At 39.8% G+C, this 16,637-nt stretch overlaps 1 protein-coding gene across 1 annotated transcript in view; it reads left to right on the top strand.

Annotated features, from left to right (window-relative positions):
* COL4A1 (collagen type IV alpha 1 chain) overlaps positions 1 to 16,637 on the top strand; it is a 105,912-nt gene that overhangs the window by 26,100 nt on the left and 63,175 nt on the right. The window contains exon 2 of the mRNA XM_026845799.1: positions 5,211 to 5,261. Within this exon, the coding sequence (XP_026701600.1) occupies positions 5,211 to 5,261 (51 nt within the window). The remainder of the gene's footprint in view (positions 1 to 5,210; positions 5,262 to 16,637) is intronic.

Genomic DNA, 16,637 nt, shown 5'->3' with positions numbered 1-16,637 from the left:
CCCCACACCCTGCCCCTGTCCCGGGAGATTATGTTTCCTGCCCAGCACCATTTCTTCTCTGTTTTGGCACTTGGAGGACAGCAGTGATTGCTTCAAGGTCCATGCAGCTCCTGGAGAAAGGCATTCTTTGAAAGAGGATGTCTGGGAGATAGGACAAAACTGTTTCTCATTTTTGTTTCATTATCTCTAGTTGTGTGGTGGGAAATCACGAACTGGGTTCTTTCTGTCATGAGACTTGATTTAAAATTATAGAAGTTTAGAAATAAGTGATAATTTGCATAGTTTCAGCTTACTTACCTTGTGATCATTATCTTTAATCCTTCTTAGGACTTGATTGTGTAAGTTTTTTAAGTCATTCCTAAATGAGTACCAGAAATGCAGATTTCCTTGTTTGTAGCTGAAAAGATACTCAACTAAATTTCTAATGCTTTGCAAGGAACGAAGACCTGTTGTTATTCTCTGTCTCATTCTGTCTGTAACCTCTAGCCCTCTGTTTGATTATCCATATCCAGTTTTCTCTCCATTTTTCACTTGCTCTTGTACATAGCCCATACTTCTTTCTACCCATTTCAGTCTCTTCTGCTTAGTCCTCCAAGGCAATCTTCATCTCCATTGAAAGCAAACACGCAAAATTAATGAGATGGATCCTAGCCTCGAAGTGCCTATTTCTTGCCATTGAATAGAGGGAGACTGGAGTAACTACTAGAGATGTTTGTACCTACACTGGGTTAGGTGGATCCAGACCCTGATTCCTATACCTGCTGTAACCATCTTGCTCTCTCTCTCAGTTTCTCACCTCATTACTTAAATGTCCCTTTGACCTCCTTAAATTGACCCTTGATCTATAAGTTGTTTCCCCTCTGGCCCTTCCATCTTCTCAGAGGACCAAGAGGAAGAAGCTCATACTTCCTCCTAGTATGTGCAGAATGTTATCACATCCCTCAGATTCAAAAATACATTTTAGTAGCTGAGGATAATGTTATCCAGCAGTGACTGTCATTGTTGGCCAACCTTCCACCCACCTGCAAATGTTACAGTCAGTGATAATAGGAGACGATGCTACTGTAAAACAAAGCCAGAGATCTGTAGCACAGGTGGCCTGTTCTGGCATAGCCAGGTTCTTGCACACAGGACCTTATGCAGCTGTGCTCGCTGATGCTCAGTACCTTCTTACCTTCCTTGCCTGTTCTAATCTGAGGCTTAAGAAACAGGAAAAACTGAATATAATGGCGTCATTTTTGGGAGCACAAGAAGAGACCCAAAAGAACAAGTCCATTCTCTGGCCATGCTAAATTTAAGAACAAACCCCAACTTAAAAATAAGTAACAACATACTTTTTTTCTAAAACAGTGCATGTTAAATAACAAGCTGAAGGAAGTATGCAGGGATTGACTTGAAAACAGATGTTTATAATGATTCAATGACGTATTTTAATTACATTCCCAGATGCAATTAAAACAGACTTCTGAATTTAAGGGACATGTTGATAAAACTGATAACATTCGGCATGATGCTGGAGGAGGAAGTATGAACTGCAAGCATGCGTCCTCCAGCTGTGATCTCATCAGGTCCCAAAAAACTAAGGTCACACTGGGTCATTTATTGAAATGGGAGGCCCAATATTTTTCCAGGCACAACCATATACCACAAGAAGTAAAGCAGATTGTGCAGTGGGTGGCACTTTGCCCTCCTGGTCAGTACTGAGTTGGCATTACAACATGCGTTTGCATTGTTTTCTGATCTAATTCTCCTTCTGCAGTACAAGATAAATGCTCATTCTAATCAGTGTTAATTCTCATCTTTCCATGTGTTTATAATGTAACATGGTAAAATGCTGTAATAATGTAAGAGAAGAAAATGTGATTCATTTTTCTTTATGTGAATGCGGAGAAAGCTTGACTTCAAACAACAAATACAATGGATCTACATATAGAAAAAGAAATCTCAACAGAAGGAACAAATTTTTCAGGAGCTGCTACTTTAATTTGATTGGACAGCCTTTAGTAATTTTATTTTCAATATTAAACCCCCATTTCTCTTGGATGCTTTATTTTAAAAGAAAACATATATATATATATATATAAGTAAAAATGTTACTCTGTTATTTAACTTTCCAGAGTGATGATGTTTACTGGTCTCACTGGAGGTTTTCCAAATTTAAAATGGACAAGGTACATTTGCTTTTTATTTCCCAGAAGTAGTGAGGTCCCAATAGACTGTGGAGCCCACAGGTGTGGAGGGACAGGTGCCCAGCATCCGTGCGGAGAGCTGGCTCTGGAGTGATGCCGTCTCTGACTGCTTCCAGATAACGGCTGAAGGATCTCATGTGCGTTGGTGGAATATTCAGCGATACAAATATTTTGGTTGTTTTCCTCCTAGTTTGTTTCTGAGAGGCATGACAACAGTAAAAACAATAGACTGCTGAGTTACTCAGCAGTTGCTTCATGACCATGAGGAGGAAAAGTGGGGGGTAGCTGATATACTCTTATGTACAGAGAAATACTTTGCTAACACAAAGCAACTATAAGCTTTTACCTGTGCATCAGTTAATCAGTTATCATCTTTAATGTTTTACAAAAAAACCCAAGAAGCTCTTTATGATTATGTCATAGAAGTCCTAATCTTTTGGTTGCTGTTGACTCAATCCAAACAAACCAACCCGCAGATCTCTCAAGTCTCCATCTTAAGGTTTATATGAACAATGACATGAAAGGTTTTCTTAACATTTATTAATATTAAGCTCCATTCTTCAGACATCTGCGTCAAGATCTTTTCTCCCTTGCTTCTGAGGGAAGTGGCATTTAGCAGTATTCCAGGTGACGAGATTAGCTTCAGGGCTAGCAAGGCCAGCTGCACAGTCCACTTTCCTTCCTTCTTTTGTGAGATGAAAACACCCCTCTCCCAAATCTGCCCTCCGGAATTTCACTTCACGGAATCCAGAGAGACTTGGAAGTCTGTCAACATCTATGCTGAAGTACCATCCTTTTCTGGAGGTACAAATTGGCAGTATTTTGACTTCAGTTTATCTTGTGTAGAAACCCCATGAGGTGGTGCTGCCCTCAGGAAAGCATTTCAGAAAACATGGATCTCTAAAGTATCTACTGAAGAACAGTTCAGACTGGATATGTTTTTATTCATGTTTTCTATGCATTCTCCTGCTGCAACAAATGTGCTTTTACTGAGTGGAAGGTTTCCCATCATAAGAACAACTACAGTTAGTCATCACAGAGGGCAAGAAAGAAAGAAGATGATTTGAAATGCAGGAGATGTAAGGAACAAGGCCAGAACCCTGGAGCTAGACACTGCCTGGCCAGTAAACATTAACAAGTGCCTCCATATATAATATTTAACATTAGGAGCAGTTTGATCTCTGAAGTGTAGAAGATAAGTCATGAACTGCAGTTTCACCATCCCTTTCAAGTGCCATTAGAAGTCATATAATGGACAACCAGGGGATCAGGCCCAGTCAGAATGGGTTTATGAAAGGCAGGTCCTGCCTGACAAATCTGATCTCCTTCTACGACAGGGCGACCTGCTTATTGGATGAGGGAAAGGCTGTGGATGTTGTCTACCTTGACTTTAGCAAGGCCTTTGACACCTTTTCCCACAGCATTCTCCTGGTGAAACTGGCTGCTCGTGTCTTGGATGGGCACACGCTTTGCTGGGTAAAAAACTGTCTGGCTGGCCGGGCCCAGAGAGTTGTGGTGAATGGAGTTAAATCCAGTTGGCGGCCGGTCACGAGTGGTGTCCCCCAGGGCTCGGTGTTGGGGCCACTCCTCTTTAACATCTTTATTGATGATCTGGGAGAGGGGATCCAGTGCACCCTCAGTCAGTTTGCAGATGACACCCAGTTGGATGGGAGTGTTGATGTGCTCGAGGGTAGGGACGCTCTGCAGAGAGACCTGGACAGGCTGGAGCCATGGGCTGAGGCCAACTGGAGGAGTTTCCATAAGGCCAAATGCCGGGGGCTGCCCTTGGGCCACAACAACCCCCAGCAGCACTACAGGCTTGGGGAGGAGTGGCTGGAGAGCTGCCAGTCAGAGAGGGACCTGGGGGGTTGATGGACAGCCGGATGAACAGGAGCCAGCAGTGTGCCCAGGGGGCCAAGAAGGCCAATGGCATCCTGGCTTGTGTCAGCAATAGCGTGGCCAGCAGGGACAGGGAAGAGATCTGACCCCTGTACTCGGCACTGGTGAGGCCGCCCCTCGATTCCTGTGCTCAGTTTTGGGCCCCTCACTACAAAAAGGACATTGAATGACTCGAGCGTGTCCAGAGAAGCTGGTGCAGGGTCTGGAGCACATGTAGGAGGAGCAGCTGAGGGAACGGGGGTTGTTTAATCTGGAGAAGAGGAGGCTGAGGGGAGACTCATCGCCCTCTACAACTAACTGAAAGGAGGTTGCAGAGAGCTGGGGATGAGCCTGATTAACCAAGTAGTAAGCGGTAGGACAGGAGGTAATAGCCTCAAGTTGCGCCAGGGAAGATTTAGACTAGATATTAGGAAACATGTTTTTACAGAACGGGTTGTGAGACGTTGGAATGGGCTGCCCAGGGAGGTGGTGGACTCCCCATCCCTGGAGGTGTTTAAGAGTAGAGTCGACATAGCGCTGAGGGATATGGTGTAGTTTGGAACTGTCAGTGTTAGGTTAATTGTTGGACTGGATGATCTTCAATGTCTTTTCCAACCTAGACAATTCTGTGTGATTCTGTGTGATTCTCCTCAAAGCAATGGCACATATTTATAGATGTTAAGTATTTATGTAGGACGCAAGCAATTAACAAATTGATATTAAAGAGATGCTTCTACGACTGGATTTTAAGTAATTAGTTGGGCTTTGAATGTGTGACTGTAGAACATCCTAGAGGAGAATCCATATTGCTAGATGCAGAGTGTGTGTGTTTTCTATAAAAATGAGTTAATATTTAAATGGTGGCCCAAAATATTTAGAATTAATATAACAGTTTTCTGTGGTTAAAAACTATAGCAGGTTTTTTTTCTTCTTTTACAAAGGGATCTTTTATTGGACTGAGACAGACCAAAGTGTGTGTCTATATAAAGATAACAAAGTATTGTGTTAGGCTTAAGCAAACATTCCCCATGCTGACCAGACTTTAAGTCAGGGTATTACCCCTGACATCCCTGGCTTGTTGTGGTATGTTCTGCCAGTCACCCAGTTCAGACAATTAATTCTCAATTTCTCTTTTATTTTCAGGGTTGTTCCGGTTGTGGAAAATGTGACTGCAGTGGAGTAAAAGGGCAAAAGGTGAGTAAGTTGGCTCTCTCCATTATCTTGCTTAATTAAACCACACGGTGTATAATCTACTGGACGGCAGGTGAGCCATTGGTTTCAGTGAACACTTTCACCTCCACTGGGCATTGCCAAGGCCAGGCCATGTGCCCTTCAGGCAGGGTTTCTGAAAAGCAGCCAGCTGGGTGTCTGCAGCAGCAGAGGGCAGGAGGGCCAGGCGTGGAAAACAGCCAAGTGCCCTCACAGCAGGGTGAAGCCTTAGCCTGGTGCTTGGCTGTGCCCTACCTCTTGCCCCATCGAGCAGGATGCTAGCCCAGCCCTCTCACCTTCCCTACACCTCACCTCCTGTCTTTTCAGTGGGCAACAGGCTAGGCATCCTGACCCCCTCTGGAAGTAATGCGAGCAGTTCAGTTCCGAAATGCTCCCTTCAGCCCCCTGTGCAGATTGCTCTCCAGGAAGTCTGTGATGCATCATAAGCAATGTACCCTGATCAGGGCTAGCCCTGGGAGGCAGTGGCCGGCAATAGGAAGATGGAGATTAATAATTTAAATACAGAAAAGTGTTTCAGGTCAAGAAAAAAAAAAACAAACAGCTTTTTGACAGAAACTTACAAATGAGTTTTAAAGTTCCCACTCAGCTATCCAAACTTTTCTGTGTATAAAACAGAAATGGCACTTTAAAGGCTTCTTGTAAAGCAGTAATAGTGGCAAAAAAATAGAGCATACTTAAGTACTCCATTAGTTCCCCCTGTAAATTACCTGCTTTTGTAAATAATGTAGACATTCAATTACTCTCCTTATCTCTTCCAATTTTGCTGTAGAGATTTTAATCCACAGTGTGTTCAGTTGTGCCTGCACATGTACTGTATATCTACCATTATAAATGAGTGTAAACCAAAGGTTTTATCATCCTGTGATTGCACTGGGAACATTTTTCAAGGTTAGTTGTTTAGGTCACCCAGAGGAGTTCTTAGAAGAGGTGTGTGGGGGGCGTTTGTTTTTTGGGTTTGGGGGGTTGTTTTGTTTTTTTAAATAAACAAACAGCTGGTGTTCTACATTGTCTCACATGCAATAGCGACATATTTACAGATGAGGGTTTTAAGAATGCTTGTTGGTGGCTTTTCTTCCGTGTTTTCCAGAACAAAGAATGTAAATTACTTAATTAGAGACCCAAGCAAAGATCATTTTCTTTGTAACTAACATAGATTACTTTGTGAGACAGATGAAAAGTGTTGAGGTTCAAAATTACTTTTAGGTAGAGTCTCTTTTTTTTAATGACCCATTAATATCTGTTTAATAAAAGTCAGCCATATATTAAAAACAAATAAAGCAAAGGTTTGGGAAAGGTTCGAAACTCTGATTTTTTTCCTTGATATCTTGATCTTACTTTTTAGTAACAAGTATAAATGAACCAGTGTAGAATGAGAGAGATGTTATAAGTCTCTTGTTGAAAGCCATTAGTTTTTAGTTCACAGAGTAAGCCAGCATCTTGTAACTAGATCATTTTAAAAAATGATAGTTTGGGGAAATAAATCATAGTAAAGCTTAACTTCATTTATTTCGCAAAAAGTTCTCTTTGAAAGAAATAGATGCTTGTCTGATATGCTAGAAGCCAAAACTACCTCAAATTAATGTAGGTTATTAAAAAATGTAGAAGAGAGAAAAATATCAGTCCATAGCAACAGAAGTCATAGTAAATTCCAAACCTCATGCAAACTTGTCCATCAAGACAGTGTACTCTGCGCTATTCCTCATGCATTCCATCACAAACTTCTTTGACTTTAAATGAGTATAGTGAAATATTTACATCCTATTAGACTGTGTAGAAAATTTAATTATCGACTTTAGAGACGTCCGGACAGGTGAATGAAGTTACATCTAAAAAACAATATTCAAGAAAGGCATTTGAAGGTATTTTGGAATGCGTTTAAAAGTAACCTGATTCTGATCAATATATATCAATGCTTGCTCATGTTATCACTCTGAGGCTTTCAAATGTTTACCTAGAATTTTGAGTAGAAAACTGAGTTTTACTTAAAAACATCTGCCCCCTGCCCTTGTTTTAGTCTGGTTCAGCTTTCTGACCCAATTCTTTACTGCCTGTCTAGAATAAAGATAGCCTGATACCCAGTCTCAGGACTGAAGACAGAAGTTGGTGAGGGAGAGCAAGGGAAGCATCCTTTCTGCTTGCCTTTGTAATATTTATAGAAATGGCCTTTCCAACCAACACATTTGGATTTGAAACATGTCTCTGATAAACACAATTCCCTTTAATGCATACATCAGTAGTCATACCTGTTACCTCAGACACCTACGTGAATGTTGTTTTTTCTGGGAAAGACTGATCCTAGCCAGGTTCCAGGCCAGAAGAGGGCCGCCATACCCACCTCTTGTGGTAGGTAGCCCAGGAGACCATGTTAGAGAGCATCTGCTCTCCACTTCTCACATAGCCACTTGCGTGGGAAGCACATATCCATTCTGCCCTCCACCATCCACAGCCAACATGTTGCCTACACTGGAATCCCTTTTGATCTGGCTTCCACGTTGTGCAGAAGTGCACAAACGCTGAAGGGCCTTTTCCAATCCACCCACACTCTTCAGCAATGTAACCACACCAGTTTACTGCCGTGGGAGCTTCGGCAGCTGCGGAAGTGGGTCCTGGGTTTACCCTTTAATGCCTTAATTATTAACATCTGGAGATATATTTCCTACCATAGTGTGGGAAGAAGTTCCAGACCCCATGATTTGGGGGTGGGGTTTAATTAAAATACATTTGGCCAAAATAATCATATTATAATGATCTCACCAGAAAAAGTGCTGAAAATAGTATTTGACTTAAAAGCTGTGAAATGCCCAAGAATTATTACCCAACATCATTTCAGACATGGAAGAGTAAATTACATTGCCACATTTTTCTCTCTCATTTGAGAAACTTTTCATCAATATGACCATTTGGATGGTCATATTTAGAATACATTCAATATGTTCTCGCATTAGTTTCCATGAAAACTGCATCTCTATGCCAAACTCCTTTAAGATGACTCATACTTTATCAAGGGCATATAATTGACAAAGTCTAAGGGTTTTCATCCCTTTCAGAATATTTCAGAAAGTGAGTATAATAGCAACAGATGGCTCTTATCCTGTAAAGCCTTTATTATTACACTGAACATCAGGCTGTTATTTTAAGCTATATAATGTCAAGTATCAAGTATTTGCCAAACAAAAGATGCAGAAATTTTAGAAAAACTTAATACTGCTAAAATAATACAATAATAAACAATACCTTACTGTTTTCCATTAGATAGATTAGCCTTCATTTATTTTCTCTTACACTTCTTAGTTGGTTTTCTGCATAACTGACTGTTCTAACCTCACTAAAATGTGAGATCTGTTTAAACTCATGAGAGTTTTGAATACTTGCCTACATTTTATTGTAGAAGTAGAGAGAAGATAGATTTTCTCTTTTATGCCTACCTAGATCTTGAGAACAATTTCAAGCAGCTGTGGAGATAAGAAGTGCTAGCCATTAATGTGTGTAGAAAAAGCATGTTAAGCATTTAATTACCATTTAGAACAAAGACTGTATAGAGCTGAGTAAAATTCTCCATGCACTGACTTTTTCCAAGAATGCTTATTGTCTCATTCATGACCATTTACACTCATTTTACTCCATAGCAGAAACATGTATAAATAAAGGCAACACTGGAACTTTGCTGTAACTAATACAGAATGATTAATCTTCTAACACTTATCAGTTAGTATGCATTGAACTATAAATCCTCATTCCTTAGCCTAAATATCTCATGATGAGTCCTCTGTCTCAGCATTACCCATTGGAAGTTGAAGTCACAAATTTGATTTTATCATTGCACTTTAAAAAAAAAATAAATCTCTACTGGGACATTCTGAAAGAAAATAGAAAATAAGAATAGAAGTAACTTTTATGTAACTTCTAGTTTTGACTTTTTTTTTTTTTTTTTTTTTTTTTTTTTTTTTTTTTTTTTTTTTTTTTTTTTTTTGTTTGAGATGTAGGAAAACTTGAGCAAATCATTTTATATTGGCGTATTTCTGTTTGCCTAATTCTGAGACTGCATCCTTATTATTATACCTACATAAAAATTACTTCTCTGTTTCCTCTGATGGGTGCATTGTCCCCGTGTGGATTGACCATGCTGCAGAAATACATAAACTGGCTTTGCTTGAGCTATTTTGGGCCTGGAAGCCAGGTAGTTCTGTTACTGGCTTAGTCTAACAGTCCTTGGGACATCTTTGTGGTCCCCTGTCAAAGGAGCAGTGACCAGTCTTTTCTCTCCTGCACACTCTTACAGTCTTAAAAGCCACATGTGGTTTTGCCATCTGCGGGTGATGATGCTTCTCCATTTTCTCTGTGTGATGAAGAGTTGACTGTTCCAGTGGACAGTGTTCCTGTATACTTGTTTTGGTTAGGTTTTAAGGTTTACCAGACTTGGAGGGCCTTTGAGGCTTTTTAAAAAAAAAATTATTTATTTATTTATTTTTATTTTTTTATTAGGTATCAGAAGATAGAGTGAAAATATTTGTGCTATTGCTGAGTTAAAACAATATAAAACCCCTTCTTGGAGAAGCTCTGGCAGTCACTGGGAAGATCACCATTAAGTACTAATGAGTTTCCTTTACATATAGCAGAGGACAATAAATCAGTTCCTTTAGTGGAGCAAATCAGTAATCACTAGATTTGTGCTTTTCATATTCAACCTGTATTAGCAGCATCAATACTTTGTTTATCAAGAATGTTCATTTTTTACACTTTTCATTGCCACTGTTTGGGTTTAATAAGTTCTTCCATAGCCTTGCTGTGTTTCTTTTTAAGTGGCTGCTGTAGTAACTTAGTGTACAGCACCTGTTCATGCCTGAGTGGGAAAGTCTATGAACTGAATACACTAAGGAAACCAGGAGTAAATGATATACCCCAGAGAAGGCCATAAAGTTGACAAGAGGGGTGACAGAAAGTGTAGCAGGAAAGATTGTGTTTGTAGTCTGGAAAGGGCTAATAGATAACATGAAATCATCTAATCATTCCTGAAAGGGTGAAATCAGAAGACTATAATAAAATAAGCAAAGATACTGATCAGCTGCAGATCTGATATTCTACAATGAGACTTGTGATTCATAAATATTTTTGAAAATGAGGCCATTGTCACAATGTTTGTGTCAATTCTGCGGCAACAGTCGACTTACCTTTCACTCGGAGAAAAATAATCCTTTAAATTCAAATCAGGGAAAAATAATATCTGTGTTTCATAAAGAGAGCACACCAACAAAGCTGCTATTCTTGAAAAGAACAAGATGTCAAAAGACTTTGAATTATACTGAGTGGGATATGCTAAGTATTGAAAGTTTCCTACAGTTTCCCAACTGGCAGGCCAAACTGCTAAGTGGCATCTGGAGCCATCAGATTTTCTTCATTTGAAATAGTCATTGGAACCAATTGTCCTGTTTTCTCAAATGGAACTGAATGTCTCTGGCAACATTGTCGATATTCAGATGTGGTTTTGTACTCAGTATGTATATATCTTCGACCAACAGGAACTAATGGATTACATTGGTGAATTTATCTCCATAGAAAGCGTGCTATAAAAGCAGATATCCTAGGAATACTATGTGATGGGGTATGCTTATATTTAGTTTTCAGAGTTGACTTTTAAAGGTTTTCACACAGTAGTGTTTCAGTTGGCATAAAATGACCTTAAGCAGCTGTTGCCAGATGAGTATCTTTGCTTGTAAAGGTGTTGGTATAATAATCTCAGGCGTTTCTTTTTGGAATAGAACATGCCCTCTAGCTTCACAGAGTTTAATTTCACATTTGTGCAACTGCTGTTAGTGTATGTCTTCATTATGGTTTCTCGAAGGATTACAGGGCCTTATTTTGATTTGTGGCATGTGAGCCTCCAATGAAGTCAGTAAAGTTTCCTAAATGTGAGATCAAAGTAAAATGAGAAAAGACCTGTAAGATCTCCACTTCTCTGAAATCTGCATGCTTGGGAAGCAGAGCCGCCCAGTGCCTGTGCAATAGCCATGTGTAGTTTGGAATCTTCCCAAATTTAAAATTTTATCCATGCAAACAGAGTCACGCTTCCAGTATCTACTGACTACATAGTGATTATAAAACTTAGCTCCTGGTGTGCAGTTTTTTAGTATGTGGTCATATGCGTGACAGCACCTGCAGTCTGCTTCTGCTTTCCGTATGTTCATCTTACTGCCCACTTACTGCTCTGTGATGCTGACAGGGTTTTGTGTGTGTAGATTATGGGTCTGTGACAGCAAATGTCTGGGGTACAGCAGTAGCTACATTTTGTAATTTACCCCTCAGGCTTCTTTAAATGATTCTGTTATTCAATTTGTATTGTGTTGGGGATCTCAGACCTCTTAAGACAGACATTATAATTGACGGTTCTGTGGTATGTCAGTTCCCACACAAGAATTTAATGCTTGATGCATTTAATAATCAGTCTCTGCCTACATTTTCTCTGTAGCAGTATTTACAAGAAGCAACCTGGCATATATAATTATTACTAGGGTACCACAGTAATACGGTAATCTCCTTAACTCACTTTCTAGTCTTTATAACCAAGAGCAAAAAGTGGTTTTGGAGTTTGGTTTTGGTTTTATTTCTTTTAATCTCATACTAGTGGTAATTGGTTATTTGCTTCTCTTTTGCTCAACTGCCTCCTATTTCATATTTTAGACCTATATTTTCAGTGAGAGGTCATAACTTACATTAGTCATTGAAAACATCTGGCCATATGATACTGTCTTTCAGAGAAGCAGATCTGAAATCTCTTGAAGCTTGAATTTCATTAAGAAAGGGTAAAAAGCCAAATTTCATACAAAATTCTCACAGACACTTCCAGCAGTAGCAATAGCAAAATTTGTAACCATATATGCCTGGAAGGAGACAGAACAGTAAGAAGCAGCATGAAAGTGGGATTTTCAAAGGTGAAACCTGAAGTAGCTGCGAAAGAAGTGGTAGGGGGGTACTTTGTCACACAAGCAACTTCCTAACCAGCTGGAGAACCTCTTTAGTTTAGCTGAGAAACAAGCTTAGTAACATGCAAAGAGCAAGAACAGCTGAAAAAGCATTTTCAAGAGATGTTAAGAAGGATTTACATATCCTTTCAGGTATGTATAACACCTGAGAAGGTTTTACAGAATAGTAAGTAAATTGAGTTATGGACAACATAGCAAATTTAACCTAAATGATGAAAATAATTATTAGCTTTCAATAACAGGTGAAATCTTCTGTATCATCTTTAACAACAGAAGAAAAGCAAAATTAAAATAAAGCCAAGGGAAAAGCAACTTAGACTCCCATCTGTAAAATCATGTTTCTATCCCCCTGAATATTTAAGAGTAACTAGAATGGCAAAACCTACCCATCATAAATTTTGTAGCTCTTAAAGAAAGCATGTGACAGCTTCCACTGAAGTTCAGCTGGAACATTTAAAAATGTTTAGATATGCCAACAAAAATAATTCTCACCAAGGCTTGTGTCAAATATCAGTGTACACGAAGTAAATATACTGAGTTAAGCAAGTCGGTGAACACAGACACTGGCATCAAATTGGATGCCCTCTCTCTTTTCTCATGCGACACTGTTACTGACTGTAAATGGATGAAACAAAAGTATTTAATGGCTAAGTTAGCAGAACGCTAAGAGCTTTGGGGCCTTTTGGTGACCCTTAGTTTTGTTAGAACAGTTTGCTGGACTGCTAAGCAAAGACTGAAAGACTGCAGTACTGCAAACAGATGAGATTAAGTAGTAGTAGTGGAAGGGAGGGACTCTAGTACAGAAGGGCAGTCTAAAGTGCCCCCTGACTCGGAGGTCAGGAGTGAGTTAGGTAAAAAAAAGGGAAAGAATACCAAGGGACAGAGAAGCCAGTGCTGCTGCAAGCTGTATGCAGGATCTTTAATGAAGTTTGCGAGTTAAGGATGTGATTGCAAATCTTCAACTCAAACTTCATTTCTGTCTGAAAATGTGGAGATGGAAGCTGGAGGTTCAGCAAGGACACAGACTCCTAAAACTCCTCCAAAGGGATCTCTTTAGGATGTTCTAGGTATTAAATATCATTAATTTGTATCAATGCCAAGGCATGGGAACTGACGGACACTTTACCTCAGAAAAAAACCCAATAATCTCCAGATATAGGCAAAGCACAAGCTTTTGATGGCAAAACTGCCTTTGCACGACGCCTCTCCTCGGGCGGGAGGGGAGCTCGGCAGAGCCGGTGCGAGCGGCGCCGCGGGAAGAGCCGTCCCGCGTCACTCGCACCCTCCCTCGTCCCACGGCTGTGTCACTTCCCGCGGGCTCCTCTGGGTGGCAGTCATACATCACAGATTTTATTTATCCTGGCTTTTTTTTTTTTTTTTTTTTTTTTTTTTTTTTTTTTTTTTTTTTTTTCCCCCCCAAAAGAAAACCCTAAACACATCTACTAAGCAGTAGACCAACTTTTGGTTGGCATTCACTGAAAGTGATGCTGATGTCCTCCACAATGTCAAAGTAAGGAAAATATTTATTTTCATTATTATTAATGATTATTACATCTTTGTTAAGTTAATTGCTTTAGGCTGAATAGCCCCAAAGATACTACAAAAAAACCTATATTGTAGTGCCTGTTCTTCAATGGATCTGGCTGAGTCAAGAGACACTGGAGATTAAACTGAAGAAACTGATTTACACTTTTGAGGCACAATGTCATCAGCCTTGCGGTATTTTCAAGATGAAAAGTCAAATGCCAAAATATTTCCTCTAGCTTTTGTGGAAATATATTTTACTCCTATGCAGCTTTCAAAATGTTCAAGACTTTAGAAATGCAATTTCTAGCCTGACCCAAAAAAGCAGCTAGAATAGCACCGTCTCAAATAGTACTGTCTGTCATGTACTCTAAGATATGAGCTACTTCATTATGAGAACTTGATTGCAGTCTGTACTGTCTAGGACCAGCTGCCCATGTTTTTACTATTTATGGAAGAGATTATTTTCTGTAAATATGTCCATGACAAACCTTTGGCAAGAGAATAAAACTTGCATGTAACGTCACGTTTCATTCCAGGTCTAGGATCTGAACAAAAATCAATTTAAAAAAACTGAAAAGTTCAAGACCTTTTTTTTTCTTCTGTTTCATCTTTAAATGTAAGCCTTCAAACAATGCCAAATGCAAACAAATGCTAAATAATTTTCACTAATGAAGAAGGAAGGGTGTGGAGCATTTTTACCCCTTATATTCTTGGACCTTCAACACTGGAAGTGATTTTAACACAATGTGCAATAAAACAAAGGAAGAGTTACTCAGGCATAATGAGTTCAACAGATGATTAGAAGAGGTAGGAAATATAGTAGTCTTTTGATTCAACCTGTCTCCAGGTGATAGAATTTCCTTTTTTTTATGGTGCAAACACATTTGTCCTTCAGACGTCCTCTTCCTTTGTGATTCTTTGAGGCTCTTCCATTCCCCAGGGTGGCTCTAACTGATGAGAAGAGGCTACTTGTGTCATGTTTGATTAAAAAAAAAAAAAAAAGTTCGGAAAACCCCATGCATACCTTTGGTAGAAGGTTTCTATGACTTCCTCCTGAAACATTGTGAGCTCTGTGGGGTGGGGTTTTTTTTCAAACATCAACAAAAGTAGAAACATAAAGACAATAAACCACATACCTTGGTGTTAAACTGCCAAGCTTTGTGCAGACAGGCTTCCACAGCTGAAAATAAAGTTCACTTGCTGTCTATTGGCTTCTGCTCTCTGTTAGTCTTGTCTTTGTATTCCCATCCTTTATATAGAATGCCCTCAGTTGTGCTTTGAGGTAGACTATTCCTGACTTATACAATGTTCATACCAGGAGTCATGCATGTTGTCTTCTGTGAATGAATGAAAAGGTACATGCACCTCACTGAACTTCAGTGAGGTTTTTTTTGTTTGTTTGTTTGGTTTTTTTTTGTTTGTTTTGTTTTATTTTTTAATGGAGGGAAAAGAGGGAAAACAACGAGAATGATATTTTACTGGAAGTACAAATATGTTCCTCCTCAGCATCCTAGCTACTTCTGGATCTGTAGTGTTTATCTACACTGCAGTCAAATATCACACAAAAAGTACATTAGCCAAAGACATACAAATGTCAGGAATCATGAGGATTTTAAGTTAAACATGTACATGGCTCAGGAAGTCCTAAAAGTGAGATTTGGGCAACTCTATTTACAAAACTGACTACTACAGTTGGAAAATGAGGAATAACTATGGGGTGAGCAAGAAGAGGAATTATATGAAGAAGGCTTGGTAAATTATGTAGGGAGGGGCCGTTACTTATAGCTGGTTTAACTGAAATTGTATGATGCTGATAGGCAACCACTTGCTTGACACTAATTAAACAGAGACTGAATCTGTAGCCATGACTGACTTAGAAATGTTAATTTACTTCTTATTCATTCTAAATCAAATTCAGACACACAGTATATCCACTCACTTACTTGCACACCAACTAAACACATACATACTGATATGTAGAGAAAAGGATAGTCAAAGATCATTATTCTGAGGAATGCTCTGTGCAGCCATGAAATACGCTGAAATATGCTCTCAGTCTAAGCATTCTTTTGTATTTAGGAGTCAGAGACATAGGTTGGGTCCTTGAACAGTACTGAACAGCTGTCTAATTAAATGTTTATTCTGATAGATTCACTATTGGAGGTTTGGGTTTATTTTGTATCAAGCTGTACGAGTTCCCCAGTGTTGTAAATTTGTGAGGCTCGGGAGAGGATACTTTCATAGTAGGAAGAGTAATACTTTCAGGGAGTGAAAAAAAAGAGCTGAGTGAGATGCCACCATTTGGTGACTGGAGTGCAGCTTCTGCCCCTGTATATGAACCTGCCTGTCACTGGCCTTTGCACAGTGGGTGCTTCTTAGTGTTCCCACTTTGCAGTGCAGCCTGAGAGCTGATTTAACTGTGGGACTGAAGGACTCCCACAGGTAGAAGTCACCAGGGGGGGATCAAAGGGAGAAGGAGATGGCAGAATGAGCATCATGGCAGAGAGGGCATGACTAAAGAGTGCTGTTCCCCAGTGGCTGTTTGAGTTGCTCTGTCAACATATGTGTCTGTGCATAATATAGAGCAGCCCTGGCAATGCTTGAAGGTGTGCAGGGGGCTCATCCAGTCCCCAGCCAGCCTGACTGTGGAGCTGTGCAGGTGATATAAAACTGCCATGGCTGTTCCTTCTGTTAGTCATGCTAAAAATGTTGGACTCATGTTTCCATGTGAGTGAGCTTCCTCAGATGCTTCCTGGCAGTGCAAGAATCCAGATTTTGCTGATTCTCCCCTCTTTTTACACACACTCCCCACCCCCCCCCCCCCCCCCACCACCCC

This window comes from Athene cunicularia, assembly GCF_003259725.1.
Source record: "Athene cunicularia isolate RWA chromosome 1 unlocalized genomic scaffold, athCun1 chr1_part1, whole genome shotgun sequence".
Taxonomy (NCBI): domain Eukaryota; kingdom Metazoa; phylum Chordata; class Aves; order Strigiformes; family Strigidae; genus Athene; species Athene cunicularia.
This window is presented reverse-complemented; position numbering and strand designations above follow the sequence as displayed.